The 21058-nt window shown below is 41.1% G+C and overlaps 1 protein-coding gene across 5 annotated transcripts in view; it reads left to right on the plus strand.

Annotated features, from left to right (window-relative positions):
- prelid3a (PRELI domain containing 3A) overlaps positions 1-21058 on the plus strand; it is a 50746-nt gene that overhangs the window by 23684 nt on the left and 6004 nt on the right. For 2 of the 5 annotated variants that reach the window (XR_015757052.1, XM_043687738.2), the window contains exon 6: positions 18232-18315. The exons of the other annotated variants lie outside the window; for them this stretch is intronic. Coding sequence is in view for 1 of the 2 variants with exons in the window: in XM_043687738.2 (XP_043543673.1) it covers positions 18232-18279 (48 nt within the window). In the remaining variant the exon portion in view is untranslated. The remainder of the gene's footprint in view (positions 1-18231; positions 18316-21058) is intronic. 5 annotated transcript variants of the gene reach the window in all.

The following is a 21058-nucleotide window of genomic DNA, read 5'->3' on the forward strand; positions in this document are numbered from 1 at the left end:
CCCCTGGCTTCCTGCTCCTGTCTGAAAATGTTGTTGGACACTTCCTAGTTCTTTGTTTGATAGTGGGACGCTGATTATTTAATCTTCGTCAGTTGAGTTCCTGACCTCCTCCAAATTGGAAATGAGAGATCTGTGGAATACAGTTGTATTTGGACAATTTGTAACAATTGCTGCTAGGCCCTGATTAGCATGACCTCATAGCTGCAGTGGAATCAGTGGCAAGTAAGTCTTAAAACATATTTGCTGGTTTGTGATGTAGATGTTAGATACTATGTCAATTTTTTACATCATTGTGATGTCCTTGCATATTGTTAAATGTGACATGTATTCACTCATACATTCAAAAGTTGATCCCTGATCTATCATGTTATTTTCCACAGGAACAGGTGAGGACCTCAAAAGTTATTTTATAACACCTGAAAATGTTGGTAAACTAACTTTCACTTAGCATCAATCAACTAACTAGCACTGGACTAAGGTAATAGCTGGGGATTTGAGTCCATTTAGCATTTAATACTTGAGACTAAGAGCTGCTGTTTCCATTCAGGCTTTGGAGGAAATACTGTTTTCGGATGATATTCCCTGCTGGTAATGTTTGAATAGTTATGGAATAACGTTAGTGGTGACATTGATAATGGAAGACCATTTAAATCAAACCAAATATGATTCAATTTCCATAGGCCATCACCAATCCACAGTTATACGCTCTCTTTAAGATAGGCAAAGAAGAGGAAAAATATCCTGGGAATTCCACCTTGAACCTTCTAGAAAACTTCAGGAGAAAGCTTCAGAAGATCACTGCAACAGATGGTACTAATCACAAGTAGCCACATCTATCTTCTGTAATAGCATACCTTCTATTCCTCAAAGTTTTCAGCTCTGATTTGCAACTCTGCAGTGAATCCACGATCATTACACATACTGGCAATCTAATCACTTACTCAATCTGTTCCTTCGTTTTGCTGGTAACTTTGATTCTCATCTGCCTTTAGTATGAATAACTTGTCCATCAAAAATAGAGGTTATTTCTTTACCATTTCTAGGATCTCAATCATATACCCTTTGTGAAGTCTATATTTTTGCAGCTTAAAAAATGTAAAAGAGGAAGTTTTTTTTGCCTATCCACAAATGTTCTACGATTGGGTGGACAAAGTTAAAAATTACACAACACCAGATTATGGTCCAACAGGTTTATTTGGAAACACTAGCTTTTGGAGTGCTGATGATGGATCAGCACTCCGAAAACTAGTGCTTCCAAGTAAAACTGTCAGACTATAACCTGGTGCTGTGATTTTTTAACTTTGTCCAACCCAGTCCAACACGAGCTCTTCCACATCTAAGATTGGGTGTCATTCTTTTGATGGTCCTTGGGGTATTCTCCACCTTGCTATCAGCACAATTCTTGATGTTGCTGTATACAAGGTGCTGTTTGTCACAATTTTCTATAGCATTTTTTATTTTGTGTTCAACTGTCCTAACTATTCGTCAAACTCTTAATTTGTATTTGTTATGGTCTCTAATCTGTTCCACAGCTTTAAGCCAGTACCATGGCACTATATGCATATGCATAGATTTATCCTACCTCATGTACACTGTGGTGCACTGAAAACACTTGCAACATCGAGCTTGCGCTCAAATGAATGATCAACATGTTTTTTTAATTCTCTTATATGACGTGGGCATCGCTGCCTGTCATTTATTGCCCATCCCCAGTTGCCCTCTGGAAGGTGATAGTGAGCTGTCTTCTTGAATTATTGCATTCCATGTGCGGTTCCACATTACTGTTAGGGAGGTAATTGCAGGATTTTGACCCAGTAACAGTGAAATAAACATATCACCATTCCTAAGTCAGGATGGTGAGTGACTTGGCGGGGAACTTGCAAGTGCTGGTGTTCCCATGGATCTGCTGTCCTTATCCTTCTGGATGGAAGTGGTTGTGGGTTTGGAAGGTGCTGTCTAAGGATGTTGGAGAATTTCTGCAGTGCATCTTCTGGATGCTAGTGAGTGTTGGTGCTGGATGGAGTGGATGCTTGTGGATGTAGTGCCAGTCAAATAGTCTGCTTTGTTTTGGATAGTGTCCAACTTCGAGTGTTGTTGGAGCTGCGCCCATCCAGACAAGTGGGATGTATCCCATCACACTCCTGACTTGTGACTGGTAGATAATGGACAGGCTTTGGGGAGTCCAGAGGTGAGATTCTTGCTTTAGTATTTCTCACAGTGACCTGCCCTTGTTGCCACTGTGTATGGTGAGTCCAGTTGACTTTCTGATCAATGGTGACCCTCCGGGTGTTAATAATGGGGGATTCAGTGATGGTAATGCCATTAAACATCAAAGAGGTGGTGGTTAGATTGTCTTTTGTTGGAGATTGTCATTACCTGGCATTTGTGTGGCATGAATGTTATTTGGTGCTTGCCAGCCCAAGCCTGGATATTAACCAAGTCTTGTTGCATTTGAACATTAACTGTTTCAGTAACTGAGGAATTGCGAATTATGATGAACATTGTACTGCCTTAGCGAACATCCTCACCTCTGACCTTATGATGAAGAGGAAGTCATTGATGAAGTGGCTGGAGATAGTTGGGCCTAGAACACTACCCTAAGGAACTCTGCAAAAATATCCTGAAGCTGAGATGACTGGCTTCTAACGAAAGATGTTGTGAAACCTGAAAGGGTTCAGAAAAGATCTACAAGGATGTTGCCAGGGTTGGAGGATTTGAGCTATAGGGAGAGGCTGAACAGGCTGGGGCTGTTCTCCCTGGAGCATTGGAAGCTGAGGGGTGACCTTTTCACGCAGAGGGTGGGACGTATATGGAATGAGCTGCCAGAGGAAGTGGTGGAGGCTGGTACAATTGCAACATTTAAGAGGCAGTTCGATGGGTATATGGATAGGAGGGTTTGGAGGGATATGGGCCACGTGCTGCCAGGTCGGACTAGATTGGGTTGGGATATCTGGTCAGCATGGAAAAGTTGGACCGAAGGGTCTGTTTCCATGCTGCACATCTCTATGACTCTATGACAATGGCTATCTTCCTGTGTGCCAACTATGACTATAACCAGTGCCTCCTAATTTCCATTGATTCCAGTTTTGCAAGTGTCCCTTGATGCCACACTAGGTTGAGTGCAGCCTAAATGTCAAAGGCAGTCAGTCTCACCTCGCCTCTGGAGTTGAGCTCTTTGGCCTTTGTTTGAACCAATTCTGTAATGAGGTTAGAAGCTGAGTAGTCCTGATGAAACCCAAACTGGCTATCCAGTGAACAAGTTATTGTTAAGCAGTTGCTGTGTGACAGCATTGTTGATGACATCTTCCATCCCTTTACTGATGATTGAGAGTAGACTGGGGCAGTAATTGACCAGGTTGAATTTGTCCTGCTTTTTGTCCACGGGACAAACTTAGGCAATTTTCCACTTTGTCGGGTAGATCCCAATGCTGTACTGAAAGAGTTTAGCTCATTGGAAGTTTACAAGAATGATCCCGCAGATGAAGGGCTTGTCATATGAGGAGTGCTTGAGAACTCTGGGTCTGACCTCAATGGAGTCTGAAGGATATGGGGGGATCTCATTGAAACATAGAAAATGCTGAGAGACCAAGTCATTGATTGTAAGAGGATCAAGGATTACTGGGAGAAGGCAGGAGTATGGGGTTGAAAAACATATCAACCGTGACCAAATAATGGAGCAGACTAAAGGATTGAGTGGCCTAATTATGTCATATAGTTTATGGTCTTATTAACAGGGCTACCACCTTCTATCACTTTCAACCACTTTAAAAAAAAGAACTACATTGGTAAGTGTGGATGCCGAGTTCCACAAACTCTGTTGGAATTCTCTAATAACTGCTGCCTTTTCCAAATGACCAAACTACAAATATCTAGTGGAACCTTCTGATGTAAAAATTACTGGACTGTGATTTCCACTTCCCAATGTACTCGCTTTTAAAAAATTGTTGGAACCATGTGAACTCCCTCTCGTCTGTGGGCTCAACAAGTAGTTAAAACAGCTGCTTCAATACAGTGGTTATTTTCCTATTCTGAAGAGATTACAGTCTGCCAAATCAAGTCATAACAACTTTATACCAACATCGTGCTTCTCTTAGCATTGCATCTGCCAATCAGCTGGATCAGCAGAAGCAGGTTAAAACAATTGTGAGGCCGATTAAAAAGGATCGGTTTGAGAATGTTTCTCACAATTTTAGGACATCACAAGGACTTAAGAGAAAATAAACACAAGGCTGACCTTCTGTTGCAGTTCTTGAGGATGGTGTGTGGTTGGACATGCAGTTTTTTGTATGAGATGTTAAGCCAAGACCATACCTGCCTACTCAAGTAGCTGTAATAGATCTCATGGCATTAGTTTGAAGGATAGTGTGGGCAATAGATAATATGGTCCGCACATGTTGATGCTACAGTAAAGAAAGCACAACAACCCTTCTAGTTTCTCAGGAGGTTAAGGAAATTCAGCATGTCTGTAAAGATTCTTATCAATTTTTATCGATGCGCCATAGAAAGCATTCCATCCAGATGCATCATGGCTTGGTATGGCAATTACTCTGCCCAAGACCATAAGAAACTCGTGAGAGTTGAGAACACAGCCCAGTCCAGCATGCAAGCCAACCTTCCATCCAATGACTGCATCTATACTTCTGGCTGCCTTGGGAAGGCAGCCAACATAATTAAAGACTGCTCCCATCTCGGTTATAATTTCTTCCAATATCTTCTGTTGGACAGAAGATACAAAGGCTTAAACACATTAGCCAACAGATTCCAGAACATAATCTCTCATATTTTTAATTTAAATGTTAGACCTGCTCTTTATGCCATAACATTACATTCCTCGCTCAGTTCTATACTCTAATCACTTTGAATGGTATGATCTGCCTGTACTGCATCCAAAACAAAACTTTTCACTGTACTTAAGTACACATGAATATAATAAGTTAAATTAAGGACTATTTGCCCTGGAGCATAGGAGGCTGAGGTCTGACCTTATAGAGATTTATAAAATCATGAGAGACATGGATAGTGTGAATAGCCAAAGTCTTTTTTTCTCAGCGTAGGGGAATCCAAAACGAGGGGGCATAGGTTTAATGTGACAGGAGTAAGATTTAAAAAGAAATTGAAGGGTAACTTTTTCACAGAGGGTGGTAAATGTGTGGACTGAGTGCCAGCGGAAGTGGTGGAGGCAGGTACAATTACAATATTTAAAAGGCATCTACATGAATATTAAGGGTTTAGAAGGATATGGGCCAAATGCTGACAAATAGGACTAGATTAGTGTAGAATATCTGGTCTGCGTGGATGAGTTGGACCAAAGAGAAACTCTTTTTCTGTGTTGTATAACTTTATAACTCTCTCACTGAGCACAAATTATCTGTTGTTTCCTATGTTTTAAATAATGACTACACTTCAAAAGTACTTCAGTGCTGAAAGGTATCTTGAGGTGTCGAGGGGTGTTGAAAATGTATTATATAAAAATGTCTGTTTTTCTTACTTGCTTTATTTCCAGTTAGTGAAATAGTTTTGAAATGGAGGTATGCTGTAATGTAAGAAACATGGCAACCAATGTATGCAAAGCAGGACCCCCATATACATCAGTAGGATACTGATTTTAGATGTGAGGACAGGTATGGTTGTTTTGCTAAAATTATATAAAGCTCAAGTTAAACCGCATCTACAATTCTATGAACAGTTTTGTATTGGCATTGGAGGCAATCCAGAGAAGGTCAGTGAGTTGATTCTGGGTAAGGGAATGATTTTCTTATGAAGAGATCTTGAATAGGTTAGGCTTGTACTTGGGAGTTTAAAATAACAAAAATAAGAGATGACTGTATAAAGTTATGAGGGGCAAGTGTGTAGGAGCTGTTTCCCATTGTGGAAGAATCTTGGGTCAGAGGGCATAATCTCAGAGAATCCGTTTCATTTGAAGATGAGAAAGAACTTTGTTTCTCAGAGGATAGTGAATCTGTGGAATTCTTTAATGTCAACATTGTGTCCTTAAGTATATTCTAGCATGAAAAGGAATTTTAATCAGTAAGGCAACCCAGGTTTATGGGGAAAGACAGTTGAAAATGATCAGATCAGTCATGATCCCATTGAAAGGTGAAGCAGACTCAGTGGGCTGAATGGATCACTTCTGTGTCTATCTCTTATTAGCCAGGACATTGGAAGAATTCCCAATCTCTTCATAATATCAAGGAATTATTTGCATCCACCTTGAAGCGAGATTTGATTAAATGTCTCAGCACCTTCAACAATGTGGCTGTCCATTAGTGTTCACCTAAATCTTGTAACCATTCAGCATATCTACTATTTCTTGAAACTGTACCCTAATAGAAACCAGAAGAACTGCAGATGCTGTAAATCAGAAACAAAAATAGAAATTGCTGGAAAAGCTCAGCATCTGTGGAGAGAAATTAGAGTTCATATTTTGGGTCAGGTGAATCTTCCTCAGAATACCCTCTGAGCTTTTCCAGCAATTTTTGTTCTTGTACCCACTAGACCTGACCCTTTGCTTTGGAATGTACTGAGTGAGGTGCTCTGCAAATGCAGGTCATTTAAGAATTTTTGGATATTATAAAGCTGTTTTGTTTTTATTTTAATAGGCAACTTTTTTTATCTGACGGCTTGTATTAATTTCTCGACCATTTGTGTGACTCCCATTTGCCATCAACCCTGCAGCTTTCCCTACTTATTAGCATCATATAATCAATATTACCCAGAAACCTCCCTGTCTTTTGAAATATTTGCCTTTCCTAAAATCTGATCTCTATATTAAACTGCCTAATAAATATAATTATAAAGATTACTTGCATGTAGATCTAATGCTATTTCAGAACCATTGTCAGAGTTTTGTAAAGAATGGAAATAAACCAACTTGCTTGATGTAGGTTTGATCACAGAGCTGGAAGGTTCGTTTTTAGATGTTTCATCACCATACTACGTAATATCATCAGTGAGCCTCCGGATGAAGCACTGTGGCATGGCCCATTTTCTATTTATGTGTTTAGGTTTCCTTTGGTTGGTGACATCATTTCCTGTGGTGACAGCATTTCCTGTTCTTTTTCTCAGGGAGTGGTAAATGGGATCCATGTCAATGTGTTTGTTGATAGAGTTCCAGTTGGAATGCCATGTTTCAAGGAGTTCTCGTGCTTGTCTCTGTTTGGCTTGTCCCAGTCGAAGTGGTGTCCTTCCTCATCTGTATGTGAGGATACTAGTGAGAGTAGGTCTGTCTTTTTGTGGCTAGATGACATTCATGTATCCTGGTGGCTAGTTTTCTGCCTGTTTGTCCAATGTAGTGTTTGTTACAGTTCTTGCAAGGTATTTTGTAAATGACATTAGTTTTGCTTGTTGTCTGTATAGGGTCTTTCAAGTTCATTAGCTGCTGTTTTAGTGTGTTGGTGTGCTACCATAACAGCAAGAGGTCTGAAGCTTCATTAGAACATTGTTTCAACGAGCTATCACACACCGCAGCACAGATGAACAATGCAGAGCAGAGGAAAATCACCTACGCAGTGTATTCAAAGAAGAACGGGTACCCAATGAACACAGTCTGCCGATTTCTGAGCAACAAACCCTAACAAGCAGAACAAAACATGTCCAGAAACCCTAGCCACTCTCCACTACATCAAAGACATCTTGGAAATGACTGCCAGACTACTCAGGCCTCTTGGCATCATGGTAGCCCACAAACCCACCGACACACTATAACAGCAGCTAATGAACTTGAAAAACCCTATACAGACAACAAGCAAAACTACTGTCATTTACGAAATACCTTGCAAGAACTGTGACAAGCACTACACTGGACAAACAGGCAGAAAACTAGCCACCAGGATACATGAACATCAACTAGCCATAAAAAGACATGAGCCACTCTCACTAGTATCCTCACATACAGATGAGGAAGGACACCACTTCAACTGGGACAACACATTCATCCTAGGTCAAGGCAAACAGAGACATGCACGAGAATTCCTAGAAGCATGGCATTCCAACCGGAACTCTAACAACAAACACAATGACTTGCATCCCATTTACAGCCTCCTGAGAAAAAGAACAGGAAATGCCTTCACCACATGAAATGACGTCACTGACCCAAGGAAACCTAAACACGTAAATAGAAAGCAGGCCATGCCCCCAGTGCTTCATCTGGAAGCTCACTGATGATGTTGCCTAGTATGGTGATTTAATGTCTGAAAATGAACCTTCCAGCTCTGTGATCAAACCTACATCCAGAACCTCAACTTGAGCTACAAATCTTCTCAAAACTACTAAAACCAACTTGCCTTTTCAGATAAAGTACATTGTCTCCCATGTTTAAAAAAAGGAGAAAAACAATTCTGAATGTTAACATAGAACATAGAAGAATACAGCGCAGTACAGGCCCTTTGGCCCTCGATGTTGCGCCGATCCAAGCCCACCTAACCTATACTAACCCACTATCCTCCATATACCTATCCAATGCCCGCTTAAATGCCCATAAAGAGGGAGAGTCCACCACTGCTGCTGGCAGGGCATTCCATGAACTTACGACTCGCTGAGTGAAGAACCTACCCCTAACTTCAGTCCTATATCTACCCCCCCTTAATTTAAAGCTATGCCCCCTTGTAATACCCGACTCCATACGCGGGAAAAGGTTCACACTGTCAACCCTATCTAACCCCCTAATTATCTTGTACACCTCAATCAAGTCACCCCAAACCTTCTTTTCTCTAATGAAAACAGCCCCAAGTGTCTCAGTCTATCCTCATACGATCTTCCTTCCATACCAGGCAACATCCTGGTAAACCTCCTCTGCACCCGTTCCAGTGCCTCCACATCCTTCCTATAGTATGGCGACCAAAACTGCACACAATATTCCAGATGCGGCCGCACCAGAGTTTTATACAACTGCATCATGACCTCAGGATTCCGGAACTCAATTCCTCTACCAATAAAAGCCAGTACGCCATATGCCTTCCTCACCGCACTATTTACCTGGGTGGCAACTTTCAGAGATCTGTGTACATGGACACCAAGATCCCTCTGCTCATCCACACTACCAAGTATCCGACCATTAGCCCAGTACCCCATCTTTTTGTTATTCTTCCCAAAGTGAATCACCTCACATTTAGCTACATTGAATTCCATTTGCCACCTTTCTGCCCAGCTCTGCAGCTTCTCTATATCCTGCTGTAACCTGCCACATCCTTCCTCACTGTCAACAACTCCTCCGACTTTCGTATCATCCGCAAACTTGCTCACCCAACCTTCTAACCCCTCTTCCAGGTCATTTATAAAAATGACAAACAGCAATGGTCCCAAAACAGATCCTTGCGGAACACCGCTAGTGACGGCACTCCATGAAGAAACTTTGCCATCAACTACTACCCTCTGTCTTCTTCCATCCAGCCAATTCCTAATCCAAACCTCCAACTCACCCTCAATGCCATATCTCCGTATTTTCTGCAGTAGCCTACCATGGGGAACCTTATCAAACGCCTTACTAAAATCCATATATACCACATCTACCGCTTTCCCCTCATCAACCTCCTTCGTCACCTTTTCAAAGAATTCAATAAGGTTTGTGAGGCACGACCTGCCCTTCACAAAACCATGCTGACTATCCTTGATCACATTATTCCTATCCAGATGTGCATAAATCCTATCCCTTACAATTCTCTCTAAGACTTTGCCCACAACAGAAGTGAGACTCACCGGCCTATAGTTACTAGGGTTATCCCTACTCCCCTTTTTGAACAAGGGAACCACATTTGCTATCCTCCAGTCTTCTGGCACTACTCCTGTAGACAAAGAGGACATAAAAATCAAGGCCAATGGCTCTGCAATCTCCTCCCTTGCTTCCCAGAGAATCCTAGGATAAATGCCATCAGGCCCAGGGGACTTATCTATTTTCACCTTTTCCAGGATTTCCAACACCTCTTCTCTACATACCTCAAAGCCATCCATTCTACTTATTTGTGACTCAGTATTCACATCGACGACAATGCCCTGTTCCTGAGTAAATACTGAAGAAAAGTATTCATTCAGTGTCTCCCCAATCTTTTCCGCCTCCACACGCAACTTCCCACTACTATCCTTGACTGGACCTATTCCTACCCTAGTCATTCTTTTATTCCTAACATACCTATAGAAAGCCTTAGGGTTTTCCCTAATCCTACCGACTAAGGACCTTTCATGTCCCCTCCTTGCTGCTCTTAGCTCTCTCTTCAGGTCCTTCCTGGCTACCCTATAACTCTCAATCGCCCCAATTGAACCTTCACGTCTCATCTTGAGATAGGCCGCCCTCTTCCATTTAACAAGGGATTCCAATTCCTTATTAAACCACGGCTCCCTCGCACGACCCTTTCCTCCCTGCCTGACAGGTACATAATTATCAAGGACACTCAATAGTTGCTCCTTGAACAAGCTCCACATATCATTTACACTCTTGCCTTGGAGTCTACTTTTCCAAGCCACACATCCTAAGTCATGCCTCACCGCATCATAATTTCCCTGACCCCAGCTATAACTCTTTTTTTTTTATAGATATTTTTATTAGAAATTTAACATTTTTACAAGTTTACAAAAATAAACAAAACTCTCAGATATAAACATTGATATACAATTAGCTCAAATATACAATAGCCAAAATTTGACAAAAAAAAACAAAACAACAAAAAAAAACCGAAAAAAAACGACAAAAAAAAACAAACAGACAAAACTCAACTATCTACTAATCTAACCTACAACTAACCAGGGTGTATATTTAAGTCTCTTACATGCTCGGGATGTGTTAACATCAGATATGATAAAACCCGTATTCGTGCGGGATTCCTCCCCCGAGGGGCCGCGGACCAGCCAGGTTCGTAGTCTCAATTAAATAAAAGCCCTTGTTAGGATAGCCGAAATATCTGTATTTATGTAATTCAAAAAGGGCTGCCATATTTTATAAAATAATTCGGTCTTTCGGTGCACCATATTTGTAAGGAAGTCAAGGGGAATACATTCCATAATTAGTCTGTGCCAATTTGAAAGTCCAGGGGGGCCCTCCGCCACCCAGTTCATCAAAATATTTTTCCTTGCACAGAAAGAAAGAATAGAAAATAGTCTCTTCCCGTACGTGTCCAGGGAGGGAAAGTTCGAAAAGCCCAAGAGGAGAGATACGGGGTCCACTTTTATTTCCGTTCCTAAAATTTCTGTCAGGGTACTTGCTACTTTAGTCCAATATCCACGGATCTTATGACAGGTCCATAAGCAATGTACAAGAGTGCCCACCTCTATTTTGCATTTAGGACACATTGGAGATGCTCCTGCCTTAAATTTTGCCAATCGAACCGGTGCTATATGGGCCCTATGAAGTATCTTCAGCTGGATAGCCTGGGTTCTGTTACAAATAGTAATTCTTCTAGCATTTTCCCAGATATCATTCCACGTTTCTGTGGAGATTTCTAGTCCCAGATCCTGATCCCATGTTTTAAGCAGATTATCCATATCTCCCGATACTTCATCATGTAGCAAATGATAAATATTACTGACGGAAGATACCCCCACTGGTCGTAGGACACTACATTCTCTATCGGATTTATAAAGACTATCTAATAACGTAGTCTTCTTCTATATAAAATCTCGAATTTGGAAGTATCGAAAGAGGTCTCCATTGGGTAATCCGAATTTCTGACGCAGCTGTCCGAAAGACATCAGGACCCCATCTTTAAATAAATCCCCGAGACATGAGATACCCCTGGCTCTCCAGAGTTTAAAAGTGGCATCTGTTAACCCCGGTTGGAATCCCCATGCTCCCACTATCGGTGCATAGGGGGATGTTTTATGTGAATTACCCTCATTTTGCCGCATTATATTCCAAGCCTTGATTGTATTCAGTATTATAGGGTTTTTACAGTGATCTGTAATGATTTTCCTCTTGTCTGAGAATAAAAGGTTAATAAGTGGGTATTTTACTTGAGAAGCCTCGATGTCCAACCAGATTGATTGCGGATCAGACAAGACCCAATCAGCTATATAACTTAATAGGGAACTTAATTGATATTTCCTAAAATCTGGGAAGTCCAATCCACCCCTTGCCTGTGGAAGCTGTAGCTTCTTCAGCTTAATGAGGGGCCGCCTATGGTTCCAGATAAAGGAACTCAGCCAGCCGTATAATTTACATAAAGCTGTCCTCGGCAGCATCACCGGAAGCATTCTCATAGGATATAGGAGACGGGGCAGGATATTCATTTTGATTAATGCTATTCTACCCAGCCAGGAAATTGGCAGGTCTCCCCATCGCTGGAGGTCCTGCCTTATCCTTTCCAATAAATACACAAAATTAGCCTTATACAACTGACCAAATACTGGAGTAATAAAAATGCCTAAATATAAGAAACCCTCCAGGGACCAGCGAAAGGGAAAAAGGGAACCGTCCGCTAAGTGGGGTATCACAGCAAGGCCACCCATTGGCATAGCCTCCGATTTTGAAAAATTAATTTTATAGCCTGAGAATGCACTAAATGTATTAATAACTTGGATTAAGCGAGGTATGGACATCAAAGGGTTACTGAGGAATAGAAGAACATCATCTGCATAAAGGGTAATTTTATGTTTACCTGTACCAATCCTTGGGGCCACTATATTAGGATCAGCTCGTATAGCTTCTGCTAGTGGTTCAATTATTAGCGTGAATAACAATGGTGAGAGGGGACATCCCTGACGGCAGCCCCTACCCACACTGAAGCTATCCGAGCCTAATCCATTGGTAACCACAACTGCTTTGGGATCACTATACAATGTTGAGATCCATTTGGTAAACACCTGTCCAACACCAAACCTCTCCAATGTGTAAAACAAATATGACCATTCGACCCTATCAAATGCCTTTTCCGCGTCTAATGAAACCACTACTCCTGGTATCTTTCCCTGATGACAAGCTTGAATCATATTCAGAGCCCTTCTAACATTATTGGATGATCTACGGCCCTTAATAAACCCCGTCTGATCCTCCTTTATAATATGTGGCAGTATCCTTTCTAATCTCAGTGCTAACGTTTTAGAGAGGATTTTAAAATCTACATTTAGCAAGGATATTGGTCTGTATGATGTACAATCTTCTGGGTCCTTTCCTTTTTTGAGGATAAGAGAGATATTTGCCTCTTTCAGCGAAGGCGGGAGACAGCCCTGACTATATGCATAGTTATACATGTCCATAAGTGGACCAACCAGTATTTCTGTAAATTCTTTATAGAATTCAGCTTGAAAGCCATCTGGGCCCGGCGCCTTACCATTTTGAAGGTGCCTAATTGCATCAACTATTTCTTGGGGTGTAAGAGGAGCATTTAGGACCGATACTTGTTCCGGAGTTAGGTCTGGAAAAGTCAAATTTTTAAAAAATGACTGCATCCTCTTCGCCCTATCTTCACAATCCTGTGATTTATATAACTCAGAATAGAATTTTCTAAAGGTCGCATTAATCTTTTTATGATCATGAGTCAAAATACCCGTACTTTCCTTGATAGACATAATAGTCTGAGGGGCCTTTTTTTCCTTTGCAAGAAATGCTAAGTATCTACCCGGTTTGTCGCCATATTCATATAATCTTTGCTTTGCAAATAATATTTCCCTCTTAGCCGTTTGAGTAAGTGTAGTATTTAGAGCTGTCCTAAGAGCTGTAATCCTTTGCAATTTAATAATAGAGGGTCTATCAATGTATGCTGTTTCAGCCGCTTTTAAGCGGGTTTCAAGCAAAAGCTGTTGTTCTCCTTTTAATTTCTTCTGGGTCGCTGAGTAGGAGATGATCAAGCCTCGCGTGTAAGCTTTGATGGTCTCCCACATCATTGACGGGTTGCTAGCTGTACCTGAATTAATTTCTAAAAAAGTTTTAAATTCTTGAGAGAAGTACTTTACAAATTTACTATCTTTCATTAAGAAGGGGTCCATACGCCAATGCCGAGGGGATGTCCCACTGTTCTTCGCCTTAGTTTCCATATATACAGCAGCGTGGTCAGAAATTGCTATATTACCTATTTTACAGGATGATATGGAATTTAAAAAAATTGAGGGGGCAAAAAACATATCAATTCTGGTATGACATTTATGTGGATTAGAGTAGAAAGAAAAATCTCTACCCTGTGGATGAAGACATCTCCATACATCTACTAATCCTAATTCTTTGTTCAGATCCATCAATTGTCTAGATCTGGGAGATACTCCTGCAGTACTCTTGGGAATCCTGTCTATTTCCGGATCCATAATACAATTAAAGTCTCCCCCTATAATTATATGACGGGCATCAAAAGCCATCAATTTTGAGAAGGCTTCCGTTATAAATTTAAAGGGGTGTGCCGGGGGGCAGTACAAATTTAAAATCCCATATTCCTCTCCATTTATGAGAGCTTTAATCAAGATATATCGTCCAGATTCGTCTTTTATCTGCTTTAGGATTTTGAAAGGGAAATTCTTCCGAACAAGAATAACAACTCCCCTGCTTTTTGAGCTAAAAGAAGAAAAAAAGGCCTGATCAAATCCGCCCTGTCGTAATTTCAAGTGTTCTTTATCTGACAGATGCGTCTCCTGTAGGAGAGCTATATCAACTCTTTCCTTCTTAAGATTTGATAATATTTTCTTCCTTTTAAGTGGCGAATTACTCCCTTTGACATTCCAGGTGCACCACTTAACCGATTGATCAACCATAATCCTCTGGGCCAATCCGAGACCCCTCGGGAGGGGGACCCCTATCCAGAACATCCCGGGCATGGAACATGTAAAATTTACAAAAATAAACCCTCTTTAATACACCCACAACAATACAGTAAAAAACTATTTCTAAATAAAAAAAATATAAAACGTATCTAAGTGGAGACTTTCCCCCTTGTTCCCAGGGGGCATCACTTCCTCTCCAAAAATCCCTCATATCCTCTCCCAACCAATGCCCCACCCTTGACCCAGGCACTCCTCAATAAAGTGAGGAAAATTCAAATATAATACAAAGCTAGAGTTAACAGTGAGCACCCCACCCCCACCCCTACCAACACCTGGGTATATTTGGTAATGTTAATACCATATATAAACATATAACTATAAAATTACCAGTTCAACAAATAATAATTAAATATGATAATACAAAATAACGAAGGGAAAAACAACCCCGCTCCTAAAGACAGAGGTAAAATCGAATAAGGTAACCACCTCCCCCCACCAACATTAACCAAATCCCCCAGCTTATATATACATATATATACATACACATACATATATATATATATACATACATACACACACACACACACATATACATACACCCCTCATATATACATAAAATAATAACAGAAAACAACTCCAAGGGGGGGGGGGGGGGGGAGAAAATCAAATCCCTCTCCCCACCCCCCATAATAATATTAAGCAATAAGGTAAGAAAAAAAAAGGGAGGGGATATAAACCAAAACGGGGGGGGGAAGGCAGACCAACATCCATTATGTCCTACAGTTTATCTAAGAGAGTCCAAGAATTCCTTAGCCTTTTCTGGTGATCCAAAGTTATATACAGATCCTTCATGGCTAAAGCGTAACATCGCTGGGTAGCGTAAGGAGTACTGTACATTTAAGTCCCTTAAACGCTTCTTCGCCTCGTCGAATGCCTTCCTCTTTCGAACCAGAGCCGGGGAAAAGTCCTGAAATAGCATGATCTTGGATCCTTTGTAGATCATAGCTTGGGGGTCTTTTCCGAGATTTCTAGAGGCTTCTAGGAGTATCTGCCTCTCCCTGTAGCTCTGCAGCCGGAACAGGACCGGGCGTGGGCGCTGGTTCGAGCCAGGCCCGCGTATTGCTACCCGGTAGGCCCATTCCACCCTTACCTGGCCTGATCCAGCTTGCAGATTTAAAAGTTGTGGCAGCCACTGCTCCAGGAATGCTGTAAGCTGGCCTTCCTCTTCCTGCTCGGGAAGGCCCAGCAAACGAATATTTTTTCGACGACCTCGATTATCGAGGTCGTCAATATGATTTTCCAAGGTCCGGACTCGCTGCTCGAGAGTCCGGACCTGATCCACGGCCGATTGAGCGGTTGTCTCCGAGGTCGCGGCCTTTAGCTCCGCCCCTCCAACTCGGCGTTGAATTTCTTCAATTTCACGGTCGTGCTTCTTCAGCGCGGCCGAGAGCGACTCCCAACGATTCCTGGATTCGACGATAAAGGCATCAATCTTCGAGTCAAGCTTGGAAAGCATTTCTGCAAGGCTTGTTACTGTAGGTAAGTCCCCCGGGGCGGCTGTGGACGCCTCTGCTGCAGCTGGAGAGTGTGGGGGAGGGGTTCCTGCTTGCTGAGAGCTGCGGGCTCCCTTCCCTTTAGTCATTTTAACTTAGGATAGAGTTGCTTAAATATAATATTACACCACTAATTCAGTTACTAAACTATTATAAATGATTTATAAATGATTTGGTGAGCTTGGTAGGGGGTAGGTGACCCACTGTGCCCAAGTCTTGGGAGGAGCACTATAGACTCAGTCTTACAGGGTCGCCGCCATCTTGGATCCCCAGCTATAACTCTTGCCCTGTAGTACACACTTATCCCTCTCCATCACGAGAGTAAAAATCACCGAATTATGGTCACTATCCCCAAAGTGCTCACCTACCTCTAATTCTAACACCTGGCCTGGTTCGTTACCCAGAACCAAATCCAGTATGGCCTCACCTCTTGTTGGCCTGTCTACATATTGTGTCAGGAAACTCTCCTGCACACATTGAACAAACACTGACCCATCTAACGAACTTGAGCTATAGCTTTCCCAATCAATATCAGGAAAGTTAAAGTCCCCCATAACCACCACCCTATTACTGTCACTCATCTCCTGAATCACCTTCCCTATCCTTTCTTCTACGTTTCTAGGACTATTGGGAGGCCTGTAAAAGACTCCTAACAGGGTGACCTCACCTTTCCTATTCCGAACCTCAGCCCAAACTACCTCAGATGGCAAGTCCTCATCCATCGTCCTTTCCACCACTATAATACTATCTTTGACAAGCAATGCCACACCTCCCCCTCTTTTACCCCCACCTCTGACCCTACTAAAACATTTAAATCCTGGAACCTGCAACAGCCAATCCTGTCCCTGTTCTAGCCATGTCTCCGTAATAGCCACAACATCGAAGTCCCAGGTACCAACCCACGCTGCAAGTTCACCTACCTTATTTCGTATACTTCTTGCATTGAAGTATACACACTTCAAGCCACTTTCCTGTTCAAAGCTTCAAGCTTTTAGAATTACCTGAGCTACAAATCTTCTCAAAACTCGCTTAGCTGATGAAATGTACTTTGCAATGAAATAAAACAATGAACTGTGGATGCTGAAAATTTGAAATGAAAACAGAGTGCTGGAGAAACGTAGCAGGTCTGCTAGCATCTGTAAGGAGAGAAACAGAGTTAATGTTTTAAGTCCAATGAACTTTTGTCGGAAAAGTTAATGAGGTCTGTCAAGAATGTATCAAATAACTCAAACTATTCGTTTGAGTGGTATAATCCCTCCCTCTGGGCCAGAAGGTCCAGGTAAAAGACTTACTTGTCCTGAAGGTGTGACAAACAGGTTGATGAAATTAACAGTTCTGAAGAAAGGTCACTGGACTTAGAACATAAACTTTGTTTTCTCTCCACAGATCCTGACTGACCTGCTGAGTTTTTCCAGCGATTTCTGATTTTGTTTTGAAACATTAACTCTATTTCTCTTTCTATAGAAACTGCCAGATCTGCTGAGTTCCTCCAACACTTTCTATTTGTGTTTAATACTTTACGGTATAATAGATATCATTGTCTCTCTGTATACAAATTTAGTCAATTACAACTGGATTGGTTATTTGGGTAATGATATTCATTTCTATAGAATCCATGTATGTAACAGATGGAGTTATTCTTTTGGTAATCAACTTGGTCGAACGTGTTAGATCGATAGTAAATGTGGGACTTTAGTATGGAGTTTCTGGTCTATAGTTGGAGACAGTACCACTGAGACACAACGACCCTTTTTTTGCAGGAAGTTACTTGGTAATATTTTGTGACAGATTTAATTAACATTGTTATGGTTTAACATGAATGTTAAATGCCCACAAAAATACCAAGATACAACATTTAAAGGACTAGCAGATAATTTATTTAGGTTCTTTTTATCTTTTAATTATTTTTCTCTGAGTAATCCTAAAGAAACTTATTTTATCATATAGTGAAAATATTGTAAACCATCTGTTCTTCTGTGTGTGATATGACTCTTCTGTGTTGCTCTAGGGGTGGGATGCTATTGAATGGATAATTCAAAACTCTGCTGTTAGCTAACAGCTCTCACTTCTGCATATTGCACTTCTCTCAGTGGTAACTATTTATTTATTTATTAAGAAGACTAACAATCCAATGGTATTGTGTTATGTGGAATGTTTGTATAGCTTGACTTGCTTAGTTTTTTATGTTTTTCAGCTTGCTGTGTTATTTTTTGTTGATATACTGATCGCTTTGATTTTTTTTCAGCTATTTTTTCCCCTAAGTGTTGCATGTTTGATGGGACTCTATTTGATTATAATACAACTTATTTCTCCTTTATTAAAAAGCCCGGGGCAGGTCATCTTGGGGCAACGTTCGTAGCAACAAGGCTGCAAGTCAGAGTCCTGAGCTGTCCTGCATTGCAGTTTATAATCCTCATTAGCAAGTTCACATCCACATGTATCAATTTCTTAGTAATTCAGTAGCCATGAATAAAGCACGTCGCAATTAACTACATGCAATACTGATGCATACATAAAATTCAAATAGTAACAGCTTTCATCTCAGCAAGAACCCTGGCAAATTAACAATTTGTCACCTGAAGAGGTTACAATGAGTTCTACAATGGTAGAGGACACTAATAATAATCTGCAAGTACTCTGTGTTTTAGGAAGAGAAGAAGTACTAAGTCTGTTCTGCTCAGTGTGACACTGTAATGATCTGGTTCTCTTAAAATTATTGCAATACCTGCAGGAAATATCCACCTTTGGTTGACGGTTGAACCAGGTTTTAGTTCAAGCACTAAATAGTAAAGAATATGAATTTCATTCCCAAATCCTTTTAGCAGCTTGTGATTTGATCTTGTATGATTCTGTAAGAATATTAGAAGCCTACTTGCTGTTTTTCTGTCTACTGGCCATTTCATAATTGCAACTTTTATTTCACTAGTGATTTTTTTTCCTCATTTCACAGGATGTGGGTGACACTAGCAGTTTTGCCCATTTCTAATTTCTCTCATGAACGTTGTATAATCTGCTTTCACAAACCACCGAAGTCCAAGTAGTGTAGATATCCTACTGTGCTGTTAGGAAAGGAGCTCCAGGATTTTGACCCAGCAGCAACGAAGGAAAGTCGATATTGTTCTGTCCTGGAGAGGAAAACTGGAGAGTTACTCGATGGAGTGCCAATCGAGTGGGCTGCTTTATCTTGGATGGTGTCAGGAAGTGACTCAGATTGCCTCAAGACCAGCATCAATGATGTTGGGAACTAATTAAAGGGGAGAAAGGTTCTGGAAAGGGGCGCATAGACTTACAAAACAAAACAAAAATGGTATTGTAGGGCAAGTATTCATATGGAACAGTGACTGTAACCTGGTAGAGTTTAGAATTCAGTGTGAGTGAGAGAAATATTGGTCAGAAGCAACAGTGCTAAACTTGCGTAAGGTAATAACATAGGGACAAGGGCACAGTTGGCTAGAGTGGAGTAGGAAAGGAATTTAGTGAAAGATTTTTGAGGAACTATGGCACTCCTTTAAGAAATTAGTTTATTGATTGCAGCAAACATATTTCCCAGTAAGGAGGAAAGATTCTAAGAAGGGAATAAGCTAACCATGGTTAACTGAAGAAGTTAATAATAGAATCAAATTGAAAGAAAAAAAACATACATTGTGGCAAAGATTGGTGGTAATGGGAGGATTGGGAAAATTTTAAAAGCCAATGAAAGATGACCAAAGAATAATAGCAAGTAACATAGAAGAGGACAGTAAGAGCTTCTTTAAATATACAGAAATGAACAGAGAAGCCAAAGTGAATATCGGCCCCTGGAAGAGTGAGGCTGGAGAAATAATAGGCAACAAGTCAATGACAGAGGAATTGGCTAAATATTTTGCATTAATCTTCATGGTAGAGAACACAAATAATAATCTGAAAGTACTAAATAATCAAGGGATGAAAGGAAAGTTGTGTGAGGAATTAAATACATTAAATATCATAGAATCCCTACAGGGCAGGAAGAGGTGATTCAGCTCATCAAGTCTACACTGACCTTCTGAAGAGCTTCTCTCCTAAACCCATCCCTCACCCCATTCCTGTAACCCCAAATGGGGTTTTACTATGGTTAACCCACCTAGTTTGGACACTTGGGGTAAATTAGCATAGCCAGTCCAACTAACCTGCACATCTTTGGACTGAAAGAGGAAGCTGGTGAACCTGGAAGAAATCCAGACAGACACAGGGAGAATGTTCAACCTTCACACAGTCAGTTGCCTAAGGCTAGAATTGAACCTAGGCCCCTAGCAATAACTGATTCCTTGATTAATGCAATCCAACATCTTCTTTTTCAAACTCAGTGTTTCCACTCCCTCCTGGGGCAGAGAGCCACAAAGTCACACAACCCTCTGGGGAAAAAAAAAGTGTTTCCCCTACTTTCTTTCCTAAACATGCAGCCCCTAATTTTGAAATGGTGCCTACTAGTTCTGGAGTCACTCACAGGATAATTCATCCTTTCCATGTCAAGGCTATTCAGGATCTTATTCACCACAATCAGTCACCTCTCAGACTTCTAAACTCCAATGGAAATGAACCTAATCTGTTCAACCTATCCTCAGCACAATCCACTCATTCTGGATTTCATTTTTGTAAACCTCCTTTGAACTGTTGATTTGCTCTGTTGGTCACAAAATCAATTAACCTTGTCTGTTATACACTGGTTCTGATGTTTGGCATGCACGTTTGCTGTGTCATAGTTTCACCAGGTTGGCACATCATATTTAGGTATTACTGATGCTCCTGTTGGCATGTCCTCTGTACTCTTCATTAAATCAGAGTTGATCTCCCAGTTTGGTGTTAGTGGTAGATGG

Source organism: Chiloscyllium plagiosum, unplaced genomic scaffold (genome assembly GCF_037043375.1).
Source record: "Chiloscyllium plagiosum isolate Xiang-an unplaced genomic scaffold, Cpla_swu_hap1 HiC_scaffold_4, whole genome shotgun sequence".
NCBI lineage: Eukaryota > Metazoa > Chordata > Chondrichthyes > Orectolobiformes > Hemiscylliidae > Chiloscyllium > Chiloscyllium plagiosum.